Source organism: Calonectris borealis, chromosome 2, assembly GCF_964195595.1.
Source record: "Calonectris borealis chromosome 2, bCalBor7.hap1.2, whole genome shotgun sequence".
NCBI lineage: Eukaryota > Metazoa > Chordata > Aves > Procellariiformes > Procellariidae > Calonectris > Calonectris borealis.
The window spans coordinates 112,851,048-112,865,087 of record NC_134313.1 but is presented as its reverse complement, the minus strand read 5'-3'; the positions used below and the strand labels follow the sequence as shown (position 1 = coordinate 112,865,087).

General features: G+C 43.2%; 1 protein-coding gene across 1 annotated transcript in view; it reads left to right on the top strand.

Moving 5' to 3' along the window:
• Positions 1 to 14,040, top strand: part of HECW1 (HECT, C2 and WW domain containing E3 ubiquitin protein ligase 1) — a 190,265-nt gene that overhangs the window by 98,746 nt on the left and 77,479 nt on the right. The window contains exons 6-8 of the mRNA XM_075142949.1: positions 5,876 to 6,018; positions 8,019 to 8,119; positions 10,774 to 12,141. Coding sequence (XP_074999050.1) covers positions 5,876 to 6,018; positions 8,019 to 8,119; positions 10,774 to 12,141 — 1,612 coding nt within the window. The remainder of the gene's footprint in view (positions 1 to 5,875; positions 6,019 to 8,018; positions 8,120 to 10,773; positions 12,142 to 14,040) is intronic.

The window sequence follows — 14,040 nt, the reverse complement described above, 5'->3', positions numbered from 1 at the left end:
AATGACTTACTACTGACCAGAGCCAAAACTGATGATACACTGCTTAGCCCAAAAAGACTTAATATTTTGATGTGGTTCTCTCCATCATGTCCCTTTTGCTCTTCCCTTTCCCTCCCTTCTCTGTATTTCTATGGAAATAATTATGGCTTGTTGATATTTGGTGCCTGTGAAAATATCAACTAAAGCTTTTCCTTTGGCCGGGGCATTTTAAGGCTGTGCCTGGTAGAGATTCTCTAGTGTCTAGTAAGATGTGCTATAATGCTGCAGCTTTTCTCTTAGTGAGGAAGTAATAGGGTCTCTTTCTCCTATCCTACTGCCTCTTTTCATTAAACATGTAGGAACAAAGCAATCATTGGATCTCCTGCCACTCTAACAAGTGGGACAAGCATTGACAAATGGCTAAAGAAGTGTGGAAAGTAGAGATGCAATGGCTTTGTTTCTAGAGCAAGCCTGTTTCCTCCTAGCCATCATAATTCCAGAGGGATGCAAGAACATCCTAAAAAGGAAATAATTGAAGAAGACACTGAGAAAATAATACAATTACTAACTTGTTCTATAGATCATGGTTCTTAATGATTCAATGGGTCCATCTACAGTAGTATTTTCGTTCTGTTCAAAAGAGCAGTTTCAAAGCAAATCTCCTGATATCCGCACTAAAGACACTGCTTGACAGTCTTAAAGTGCATGAACTGAATTACTCTCAGCATAAAGTAAGCCAAGAGATGTGCTTCAGGAGTGCACCTAACACTTTTCAGATGATAAAGGGAGTTCAATCCAGGGCACCAGCCTGGAGTTTCTTCATGGTAAAACCCTTGCAACATGTCTGGATTTGATCATCAGGTGCACAACACCAGCTGCTTTGCTCTCCAGATCCGCTCTTATTGTACCACATGTCTTCCTAATGCAGACATGGCCAGTGTATTCCAGGGATCAGGAAACATCAGTCTCCACAAGGCCTCCTTACCACTGCTCATGACAGGTGCCATTTTTTCCTCTGTATGCCAGGGATCTTCAATCATGCCTTGTGTTCAGACTTTCTGCGCGTAGCTTCCTTTTAGGAATACACCTGACAGATAACCTATAAACAGGAGCACTCTCATCCCTAGCTGGTAAGGATCAGGCAAGGGGAGAGCTGATACACTACATGGATGAGATGGGGTCTGAGACTGTTTCTAGGGCCAGGCACCCTGTGAGAAACAGGTTGTTCCTAATGGTAATTTCTTGGCAGTTTTGTTGAGGCAATCTGCCATATCCTCTGTGGAGCGTACTGTGTCACGTATCATCTCAAGTTCTAAGAGTCATTTTGTACGAAGCAACAGTTGATGTGATATGCAGGGTAATGCGCTGTGACTAATGCAACTTTATAGGTAATTACGGGTTTGGGCTAATCAGAGAATAGAGATTTAACTTCTTGTTTGTTATCCATTCATCCACGGACTGCTGTAGATCAACTACAAATTTTGGGTCCAGTGATACCTTGTAAGAGTTTTTTCCCCCACATTTTATATAATGCATTTTACTTGAATTTTAGTCAGGGATCAAGTAAAAACATCAAGTTCTAGCCATCACTTACCATTTTTGTGGATTGTTCTTCCCAAGTGTCCTGTTTTCTGCTGTTATCCAAATAAATATATGATCAGTTATTAGACAAAGTCTTTTCCTTGGGTGGGGCTTTAGCCTTGAACTATAGCTGTTTTGGTAGATGAGTTTGCACCTGTGTTGAAATCCATGACTTCCTTTGAGAGGTTTTGTATTCAAGTACAAACAAAGCCTCAGATGAAGTCACAAACCACATCCTTGCAGCCATTGTCAAGTTTGGTGGACCTCTGGACAGCTGGAGAGGCTAAACCTTTTGAAAAAGTTAAGTCAGAACATCAGAATTTCAAAACTGCCAGAAATTATATTTTCACTTTGTTCTTTGACAGTGAAAAAAGCCCATTTCTGTAAACTCCAGTATACCCTTCTACAGTTAGTCAGAGTGTAAACTTTAGTGTCTAGGATTCCAGCAGGTTCTATGAAGTTCTTGACCAGTCTTGCAGAGTTTGCACTGACGGTTGAGATTCAAGGAACTTAAATTTTTGTGGGGAAAAACCCAACCAATAAATAAGCCCACAAAATGAGCTGTGGCCCCAATGAAAATATACGGCTTAAAGATTGCTGTCTTAGATTGTGGAAGAAAGTGCATAGTAGCCAATGCCAGCTGCAAAACATGAAAGAATCTGGCTTCCAGTAGTGACGATCAGAAAAATCAGAAGTCTTTTTAAAGTAATATATTTAGGCTTATTGTACTAAAGTTTTTGTATTGTTGTTTTTTTCTGCAACCATGAATGTTATACTTCTTTTTAATGTGAAAGCTTAATTTCTGAGTTCATTCTATAACAGTAAGAGTTGTGATAATAAGAAAAGTTCCAAATAACGGAAGACTTAGAGTAAAAATTTTAATAGTAACATGAAAAAATGGCAGCAGACTTACTCTTAAAATGCAGCACTTTTGGTTATCAATGGTGTAGTTTGTGGGCACGTGTAAGAAGCCACATCAAACTTCCCTCATCCTGGAAAGAGTTGATTTTTTTCTCTGTTGTGATCTTATAGCCTCCTTTTCTCACCTCTCCTTTGGATGAATTATTAATCACAACATCACTGAGCACGAACCCAGGGGTACTGCAGAATTTATAATCGGTGGTTTTTGGGGGGTTTTTTGGTTTTTTGGGTGTTTTTTTTAGTTAGATATGAAGCTTACGCTGTCATTTTCACAAACTGGCCATTGCTGTGTGACAATTAGCAAGTATCAGGCAAGGAAAGGATGTAATTTATTCTAGTAGTAATATATTACTACTGTGTTATATTAGTTATATTGGAGAAGACCATGAAACACAGGGTCCTTTCTCTTCCAGATAGATAAGATAGTAAAGGCCAAAGCTTTGAACAGTGTAAATGCAGCCGATGTTTTGCGGCTAAGGTACAGGGGTTGGCACTTGTCAGGAAAGAAGGTGAAGGAAGAGAGAGAAACTAGGATTTGATGGTGATTTGCTTCCACATCCAAAGACGACAGTCCCATCTTTAAATATCACAAGAACCTACATGTTTTCAAAAGTGCTTGGTGATTTTTGAAAATGAGTTTATAAGTTTTTGAGTTCTCAAACCTAGGTGTTTTGCTGGGATCCATTTTTCAAAGGGCCAGAGGCCCGTGTGTTCCGCAAACAAGGATTCCTTTGGGCTTTTCGTGTGGATGGCCTGAGCCTGAGGCTTCCACAGTCAGGGATTGCCTTAGAAAAATCTTGCCCATTAAGGATTAAACTAGATGAGAGCAACAGCAGGAACAAGTGCTTGGATAATGGAAAACTGAATTATGTAAAATTATCGCTATTTTACAAGCTGTCTCCAAACCCATTTCACTGAGTTCACTTTTGATCTCAAACTGCAGTTGTTGCCAAATGGCAAAACCTTTGAGCTCTGCCACAGGACTCTTCTGGTCTTAAAGGCTTAATTGCATTTCCAAGAGGCTGCTGTTTTTACATGTCAGAACATTCTAGCAGAAGCATTTGGCAACTGTGACCATAGACCAGGGGCTGGTCCCAGGGCAGTCTTGTGTATCCCCAGATGTAATGTGGTTGGCAGGTGATGAAATCAGAACACAATTTGATTTTACATCATTATCCCTGCATTTGCATATCTGAGAGGCACTGCTGTTCAAGGGAAAAAGGACTTTTCCTTTGGTTGTTTCCAACACACCTTGCTCCATCCATACTCTCTGCTCAGGTGCTGATAATTGCTCTGGAAAACGTCAATGTGTTCTTGTGCAAGAAAAGGAACTGTCAGGCTTGGTTCCACCTGATATTATGGAAGCAAATGTCCATGCGGATTCTGATTTGCTTCAGAGTTGTACCATAAGACAAAATATTAATAACATTAGGAAGGTGCAGATCATTAACCTAGTTTTACTTTCCACTTATGAACAGTTCAGTCTTTACCTGTGTGTGTGCATGCTCTACCTCACGGAGACTTTTTTTACAATATAGGTGTCAACAGCATAATAATGGAGGATTCATTAAATGGCAAATTGCTGTACTTTACAATAACCTCACTCAGTTAAAAGTTAATTCCCTTCTTCTGCTTTCCTTGTAAGTGTCATGAAGTGGCAGTTACTCAAGGTTTTTCGCAGGTGAAACAGTAATGGTAATACAACTTATTTTTATAAGGCAACTTTCAATATACATGTGGAATTAATATTCTCCCCTTTGTTAAGTTTAGCCTCTTTGGTAACTTGTTGCAGAGATGTAGAAGAAAATGAAAAGAAAATAACACTTTAGCTGTTATTTGAATTGTATTTCTCTGATTATTTGCATTTTTGCAGGGCCTGATTAACAAATATCCCACTGTCATTGGTTTCACTTGAAGCTGTTTGAACTAAGTATTTCTGAAAATTAAATCATGATTCAATAGAGCAAGCAATTTAGGGCTTAACTCCAGGCCTCGATAACCCAGAGCATGATTCTGTTGTGAAGATTGTTTCTGGCGGCAGGAAAGCTAGAAAATCCTTTCATCCATCTCAGTATTGACTTCCTACAGAAGTTGTCTTCCAGTTCAATACTGACCTTTCAGTTAGGTGAACAGCAGTCTTAACAGTTTTTCTACTATGGCGCACCACAGCAGAGATGTGCTTTTTTTGATTGGTGATACAGTAGCAGATCTGTTTGGAAAAAGGATTCAGTGACCTGTGTCAGCAGCTCCCAGTCTGCACTGAATTTAGCCAATCTAGGAGCAAGCAAGGCCAAGTTATCTAATACATTTGCTTTTCACTATTATTCCTAAACAGAGCTTTTCTTTCCCTATGGGGAGATCCTGACATCTCCAGGTGCCCTAATGCTCCCATGCTTGGAAGCTGTACACATGGACTTCCTTGCTCCTGCAACCTAAAATATCACCCTCCTTGTTCCTACCTCGGGTTTGCATGCACACAGTCTCTAAAAGCTTATTGAAACATTACTTACAAATAAAAATAGATGTTCTTAAAACCAGATCAGCTGAGGTGGCAGTCACATGTTTCAAAGCACTTGGTGACAACAACGGTTTTAGATGGTGCCATTCCTATCTTCCCCAGTATCATTTGTTCCGGTAGCCTGTGCCGTGGCTTACCTTCTGGCTTAGCTCTCTGTGAGATCGTGCTGTGAACCAGGTTAGGAGATTGATCCAAATAAACAATCTATTCAGACTTTTTCCTTTTTAAGGTGTGGCAGGGGTGAGCAAGAGAGGGAGAGATTTCAAGATGTATCTGAAAACTCTGATCATGTGTCCTTCACCTCATTAGATCCTCACTTCTTAATAGCTGAGGTGTGCCTCACAGCTGAAGTACCACAAATAGCCAGTCAAATGCAGAGAGGACTAATTTCACTTGGAGGGAAATGCTGACTCAACATCTCTCCAGGCTGCTAGTTCAGTTGTACTTACAAGCAGCTATTTAAATTTTTTAGAACTTGGGGGTGGGGGGGAAAGAAAAAAACCATAATCTGTGCAATTACATTTAGATCCATAATCATTGCTAGGGCAGAGTTCGTTACATTTATGCAGGTGTATTGTCCTTACCATCAGCAAGCCATGTTTAGAGTGTTTGGATGCTACCATGACTTGAATAAATGAAATTCCTGCATTCCCCAAGCCTGATTCTGCAGCACTGCACAATACCTGTAGGGTGCTTTCACCTGCCTGCTTTGAGGCCAAGCTCTTTTTATTTTGCAGGCCTGTGCCTTGGAGTCCAAGGACTGCTTCTGTGCTGTGAACAATCCAGAGACTTACAGAAGTCGATAAGCTGCTAGCAGCTGTGTGTTGTTGTGGCCCGGCCACCAGCTTCATGTTCTGTGCTCTTCCTTTATTGCAGCAATTCAGCTTTGTCTCCCTGCCCACGGATGTCCTGGAAATAGAAGTTAAAGACAAATTTGCAAAGAGCCGACCGATCATCAAGCGTTTCCTGGGAAAACTCTCTATGCCCGTTCAACGCCTATTGGAAAGACATGCCATAGGGTAAATTTGCTGCTTATGCTACTTCCCGTTGTTTAACGAGTGTGTTGCTGTTTTGAAGTCCCTGGTGATATTATCATTATAGTGATATAATGATGTTGAGGGGGAGTTACTAAACTGACAGTTGTCTGACGAATGATGTTGGTCTTAATTAGAATTTATAGGACTACGGGCCAGACAAAGAATTCCCTCTATAACCCTATCCATTGCATTTTGAAAAGTGAGAGCTGGCATTTAGGAAAGAAAACTGTTTTGTGTATCATGGCTGCAAATCTGGAGAGTGCAATATTTTCAATTTGAATATTCTTTTATTGTTATCAACAGGCTGTTTTCATGTTTCAGGGAATTACCTATGATCTGTTCCTCCTCCCTTTAATTCCTGGACAGTGGAAATATTATAAAAAAAAATATGTCACATGTTGTAACTAAATCTTTCTGACCCTACCCTGCTGCCAAGGAATAACCAGTTCACTTGAGCTCACCAGCCCTGCCCTGCTTCCCCTTTGCATGAAAATCCTGGGAAGGTGTATGCTGCCAAAGGAACACAATTTGAGGAAGATTGATAGTACTGAGACAAAGCCAAAAAGTTGGCTCTAAACTTTAAGGTTCAGACATTGAGGAGCAGGGAGAGAAAGAGTTATCTCCTGAGGAGAGCATATGCAATGCAGTTTCGAAGAAGGCATTTCTGAAAATTGGATCTCAATTCAGCAGAACAGCAGGAAGCTGAGGTTGTTGGAAGTGGTTTTGAACAGCTGGTTCAGAAACTGGCTGTGATATTGACAGCTGAATCTACCAGAAGGGACTAAGCTACCTCCTTGTTTCTCAAGTAGGGAAGATTGAGTAGCTTTTTAGACACCAGATGGAAGAGAACAGCTTGGGGAAGGTAGAGCCCTATAACTGATATCATTGGCTTCCCTCTGTATGAGAAGATTTCTCACCATCTTCTGATTGTATCTTCCTATTTTACTTCCTTATTGTAAACACTGTCTATCTAAGGATATACTTTGCCAAGAGCAGTGCCTCCAACCTGCACCTAGATCTGCCTTAGTTTTAATACCATAGTGGCTTTTAAATCTCAGACAAGCTCAATGAGAAGTATACAAACAAGATCAGAAAGATCATACAAAAATCTTGAGATCGTCTCATTTATATGAGTTTCTGATGCATGTGAAACTATCCTAGCAAATATATTGGGCCCAACTGGAAGTGAACTATGTTTCTTCAAAAGATGTATAAATATTGCTATTTAGTGAACCCTTTACACTCAAAAAATGCTTTGCAAACATTGATTCAACCTCATTTTGGGCAGCTGGGAAGTTAATCTCTTCTATAGTTTCATTCTGTTCTGAGGGGTGGATGGAGTGTGGCAAAGGGAGGGACCTGCACAAGGACAGAATGGAGTCATTGATCAACCTTGTCAGGAAGGTGTTCTCCTGATATTTCAGCTTCATAGAGGTAAGAGGGGTGGAAAGAGATGAAGAGCAGTCATTCAGCCAGTTTGAAAAGAGAAAGGTGGTAAGCGGGGACTGGCCTGTAAAGGATTTTTAAAGAAAGGACAGGAAAGCTGAATTTTATGCAGGTGGTGAAGGGAAGGAAATAGAGAAATGCAAGGTTCTACAGAAGGGTAGATATGGTCAGATCAGCAGGGAAGTGAAGTCTTGTTACAATAGCTGAAGTGGGAGTTGTTTGCTTCCCATGTCGATATTTTCATACTCATACTGCAGAAGTTCCATTCCCACCGTTCTCTCTCTATATACATACGTGCTTTTGTACCCCAGAAGCCTGTCTTATTCACTGACTCAGCTGTTCCATTGTAATTGAAGACATTGTCCTCTCCTTCTCTGCCATTCGTTCTCTCGTATGCAAGTCAACATGCCCTCATGGCTGGGTTGAATAGCCTTTGAAAACCATTATGTATTTTTGTAGGACACAGCAGCTTTATCTATGCACGGTAGACATTGGGTAGGTTATAGTCTATAGTGACAATATTTGTTTTCTTTCAGGGACAGGGTTGTAAGCTACACTCTGGGTCGCAGGCTTCCTACAGATCATGTCAGTGGCCAGCTGCAGTTCCGATTTGAGATAACTTCTTCCATCCATCCAGGTAATTCTCAGTCTTAACCCATCATTTATCTAGATCTTTTTTTTTTTTTTTTGCTTTGCATTCTTTCTCCTCAGAAATCTGAATTCATTCCTGGCTGCTCTGGGACTTTAGGTACAGTCATGAGCAAAGGAAAGTGCATGAAGTCCCCCGTCACAGGGACTTTTTTTGCATCGTGAGTCACAACTTCTTCCCTGTTTGCCCTTAGCTTAGAGCTACTGGTGTCTCATATCCCCCTGTTCTTGGCTGCTTCAACTATTTTGCCACATCACTGGGAGAGAAGAGGGTAGAAAACGAAAGGCTTATCTGATTCTCTATCACCTGTCCTGGGGAAGTGCTAGATGGGCTGTTATTGAATCATAGAGTCAGCTGGGTTGGAAGGGACCTTAAAAGTGATCTAGTTCCAACCACCCTGCCATGGTCAGGGACACCTTCCACTAGACCAGGTTGCTCAAAGCCCCATCCAACCTGGCCTTGAACACTTCCAGGGATGGGGCATCCACAACTTTTCTGGGCAACATGTTCCAGTGCCTCACCACCTTCATAGTGAAGAATTTCTTCCTTGTATCTAATCTAAATCTACCCTCTTTCAGTTTAAAGCCATTACCCCTTGTCCTATCACTACATGCCCTTGTAAAAAGTCTCCCTCTAGCTTTCTTGTAGGCTCCCTTTAGGTATTGGAAGGCTGCTGTAACGTCTCCCCGGAGCCTTCTCTTCTACAGGGTGAACAATCCCAACTCTCTCAGCCTGCCGTCTTAGGAGAGGTGCTCCGGCCCTCTGATCATCTTCATGGCCCTCCTCTGGGCTCTCACTGCAACAGGTCCATGTCCTTCATATGTTGGGGGCCCCAGAGCTGAACACAGTACTCTGGGTGGGGTTGGCTTTCTGGGCTGCAAGCGCACATTGCCACGTTGTGTTGAGCTTCTCATCAATCAACACCCCCAAGTCCTTCTCCTCAGGACTGCTCTCAATCCGTTCTCCATCCAGCCTGTATTTATGCTTGGGAGTGCCCCGACCCATGTGCAGGACCTTGCCCTTGGCCTTGTTGAACTTCATGAGGTTCGCATGGACCCACCTCTCAAGCCTGTCAAGATCCCTCTGATGGTATCCCTTCCCTCCAGTGTGTCGACTGCACCACACAGCTTGGTGTCGTCTGCAAACTTGCTGAGGGTGCACTCAATCCCACTGTCCATGTCCCCAACAAAGATGTTAAACAGCGCCATACTGACCCCTGAGGAACGCCACTCGTCACTGGTTTCCACTTGGACATCGAGCTGTTGACCGCAACTGTTTGAGTGTGACCATCCAGCCAATTCCTTATCCACCGAGTGGTCCATCTGTCAAATCCATGTCTCTCCAATTTAGAGACAAGGATGTCATGCAGGACAGTGTCAGATGCTTTGCACAAGGCCAGGTAGATGATGTCAGTTGCTCTTCCCTTATCCACCAACACTGTAACCCCATCGTAGAAGGCCACCAAATTTGTCAGGCACGATTTGCCCTCAGTGAAGCCATGTTGGCTGTCACCAATCACCTCCTTATTTTCCATGTGCTTTAGCATAGTTTCCAGGAGGATCTGCTCCATGATCTTGCCGGGCACAGAGGTGAGACTGACCAGCCTGTAGTTCCCTGGGTCTTCCTTTTTTCCCTTTTTAAAAATGGGGTGTTATGTTTCCCCTTTTCCAGTCAGCAAGAATTTCACCATACTGCCACAACTTCTCAAATCTGTAAAGTTATCTGTAAAGTCATCTGCATTTGAGCACTTTATAAGTAAAAATTGAGAATGTAATAGTAGAGATTATTAGAAACTTTCTCATTTTGATTATTTTTAATGAAAAAAGTAAAACAAAAGATGTTCCTCTCTCTCTCCCTTCCTCCCTCCCTCCCTTTTTGTTTGGTTTTGGTTCACATTCTCTTGTTATTAGGAAGTCACTGTCATGATGGTGTAAGTTTGAACCTTGGTTTTAATGTCAAAGTCTCAATAGCATTGCTCAGGGACTTTTTGCCTCTCTGTGGTAGTGCCCTCTCAGGTACGCTTTGTCAAGCCAACAGCAGCTACATTAGTGGTTGGAAATCGTGACCTGCCCCTTGCTGGAAAACCCTGACTTCTGTCTTTCGACTATTTGGATGGTGTGAAAGAACCTGGGTTGTCTGACATCTGGGAGGAGGTGGTACAGATGAGGATCACATCAAAGGATGTTTTGGGGAAAGTAACCACCTTTCAGGGGTGTGAAAAACAAGTTTTTAAGTTCTCTGTTGTGGAGTCCTGTCAGCTTCAGCATGACAAGAAAAACGTCATTAAAACCTGAGGGAAGGCTTCCTTGTCATTCCCATGATATTCCCTCCAATGCCAGTTGGCTCAAAAAGGAGTTTCAAGAAGGTGTACCTTCAAGTTATGTTGCTAGGAGGTAGGGTGCTGCATACAGATTACAACCATGAGTAAGCCCCGTGATTGTTAAATCCACTGTACAAAGACTGCCTAGCAAAAAAAAAATCAGCATTTCTTGATAGTTGCTCAGTTGCCCACTCATTTCACAATGTAACTTATGCTTTTAATTTTCTCAGGTTAATGTGGATGCCTGTGCCCCCACAGCCAAGCTTCTGGTTCAGTCAACACTTCTTGTTAAAGGAGCATTTTCTTTTCCTGTCTCATACAGATGATGAAGAGGTCTCCATTAGTGCAGATCCTGAGCCAGCTGACCTCCAGGAAAGCCCTGTGAACAACCCCACAGAGGAAAGCCTCGGTGAGCCTCCATGCATCAACACAGTGACCTCAGAAAGTACAGCTCCAGAACAGCTAAATGGATACAGTGTGAACAGTGTCGATAGCCCAGGGGCTGTCAAACCTCCTGGGGAAGTCAACCAGAACAGCTTAAATGAAGAGCTAGCAGGAGATGGGGAGGTTGATGCGGTGCCATTTCCTGAGCCCTCGGAATCCATCCCAGGAGAAGTGCTGCCTTCTTTAAGTGCTACGGACCTCACGGAGCAGCTGGCTCTGCTGGCTTGCATGTCTCCTCCTGAGACTGAAGTTAGGGAAAATAACAAAGTCAATTCTGGTGCTCAGGGAGATGGTGGAGTCTTGACCAGCGTAGAAACATTAGATATTGATGAGGTGAGTGCAGATGTGCATGCTGGCAAGAACCTAGAGAAGAGTCAGGAAGAAGAAGGGGCTTCAGCCCAGGAGGAAGGAGACAACAAGCTACAACTGAGGACCACAGCAAAGAGGAAAAACAGGCCGTGCTCCCTGCCTGTGTCTGAACTTGAGACAGTCATAGCTTCAGCTTGCGGTGAGCCAGAGACCCCTCGCACGCACTACATACGGATCCACAACCTGCTCCACAGCCTGCCCTCGGCACAGATGAGCAGCGATGGGGAAGAAGAGCAAGATGGTGGCAACGGTGGGGAGAACGATGAGGAGTCTACAGTCAGGGAGGCACTGGAGAAGGAGGTGGTCAGTGAGAGTGAGACAGTGGCAGCAGAGCCTCCTCTGGAAAATGAGGCTGAAGAGAACTTCAGCCAGATAACTGTGCCTCCTGGGACCTTGGATGAGCAACTCTCTGACCTAAATGATGGGCTATTGGATGGGGAACCCCCCAGGACAGGAAGTGAGAGCGAGTCGAGCTCAAGGCCCAATGGTGACAACGAATGCGAGGCGTGCGACACCTCTTGCTACAGCCCCTCTTGCTACAGTACTTCCTGCTACAGTACCTCCTGCTACAGCACTTCTTGCTACAGCACCTCCTGTTACGACAGTAACAATCGCTTCTCCAGCCATACGCGCTTCTCCTCTGTCGACAGTGCGAAGATTTCTGAGAGCACGGTCTTTTCCTCACAGGATGAGGAGGAGGAGGAGAACAGTGCTTTTGAGTCAGTGCCAGATTCAGTACAGAGCCCTGAGCTGGACAGGGAGCAAGTGGATGGCTCCTCCCAGTGGCCAGATGAACTAGTAGCTCATGGTGGGAATCCACAAAGAGCCACAGAGAGTCTAGACACCCCAATAGCAGGTCCAAGCAGCAGAAGAGAAGGTTAGATCCTGAGAATCGATGCGCTGAGCAACCCTGATTATCTGGATGTCACAGTAGGCATCAGATAATCGAGGTTTCAGATAGCTCATGGTTTATTTCATACAAATTTGGGGGCTGTGAGCTGGGCCAGATATCAGGGAGGGTTGGATAATTGAGCCTGTCCTTAAAAATCCCAGCAAAACCAAATAAATCAGATGGGGATCTGTATATATGGATTCCTGTAGATATACGTGCATCATTGTAAAATCAAGATTAGCTACTGTAGTTATATGGCAGATCAGCATTATCATATCCACCAACTCATTCCTTATTTCCTGGGATTGTTCCATATCACATATCTGATGTGCTGCCATGTCTCTGATAGTCAGTGAGAGGACTAGCTTGTGCTTGTCAAGGGGCGGATACGCAGATTTACACCAGTTAAAGATCGGGGCCAGTGTCTGTATATGATTGGTAGCCATGCACAGTCATAAGCATGGAGAAATGCAAATATTTCTCTCTTAAGAACCCAATTTTCTAGCCCTGATTTCACAGACCATAGGGCAACTCAACAGAGATTTTTTTTTTTCTTAGATGCTTTGAAAATCGAATTATATTGAACAAAATTCTCATCTCCTTATCCTTCTCTAGAGATAAAACATACTTAAGAAGGTAACTTTTTGTCTTTGTAATTTAGGTACTGTTTTTACCAATCCTTCCAAACCGTTACATTAAATTCCTCCCTTTGGTAACTCATTTTTTGTCATATGGAGTTATAGGAAGGGTGGATTTATCACTCATCTTTTCTTCAGCTAGTGTATCATTTTTCTCCAGCTGAAGAAGTAAAGGCCTCAGCATCAGTTAAGGAGTATGCAGCAAGGTCAAGAAGTAGTCTTTGCATTCCCAAATCCTGAGTCATCTGTCTCCTACTGTAAGTGACACGAAATTACAATGGCACCAAAAGGATAACCTATTTGGGGATCACTGAGAAACCCCAAACAAAGCATCCTTCTATCTTTTCCGTCTCTATTCCCAATTTATTTACCCCCACCTTCCCACTGCCACAGACCCTGTGCCAGCAGAAAGAAAGGTGTAAGGGTGACCTTACATGCTGGACTGTGTAAAGACTTTCTAGACAGCTGGGCCTAGGCAAGTATTCACTCTGCAGAGCAGAATCTAGCCCAAAGAATTAAATTCTCAGAAGTACACAGAGGTATAGAAACCCACAGTTTCCTTCCTTGTAGGCAAGGGTCTTTGCGTGTGGACAGCATTTATGTGCAAGTATACCTAAGGGGGCACGAGCATGTGTGTGTGAGACCATGCTTACAGATTTGATGGTTATTTTGGACTGTGTGTACTTTTGAAGAGGGGATGTGCGGGGAGAGGGTGTCTTCTGCATATGGATTCAGTACAGCTCCAAGATTGTGCCCCTTGAGCCTGTATAAAGGGCGCTGCAGTGTTCACGGTGGCTTTGCTTTGATTAGCTGAGAGTGAGTGTGTCTGAAGGGCACCCCCTTCTTAGCACTCTTGATATCACCGGGGGCGCTTCAGTAAATGTGCACGTTGTTTCATGACTTGGCAGCTGTTACAAATACAGTAGATGTGGTCACCTCCATCCACTCCTGGTGACTGATACTACCATGCTTCCGCTGGCTTGGCCTAACTATCTTGACTAGGGGAGAATCAATTATGGTGAGGTAAGTAAAGAAAAAAAGATGGATGATCTGGTAGTAGGTGCTACAACACCTGTAGTAACAGCACAGTTTTTAATGCTATGAGAGATGGAGTTTTAGCACTGAGTAATAACTTACATAACTCTGCTGTCTGTTCAAAACATGCAGCAGATGCAACTGTGAGATACGCCTATACACAAGTGGTTTAATGAAGACATTTAACAGGCCATACGCTATCATGAGAGCA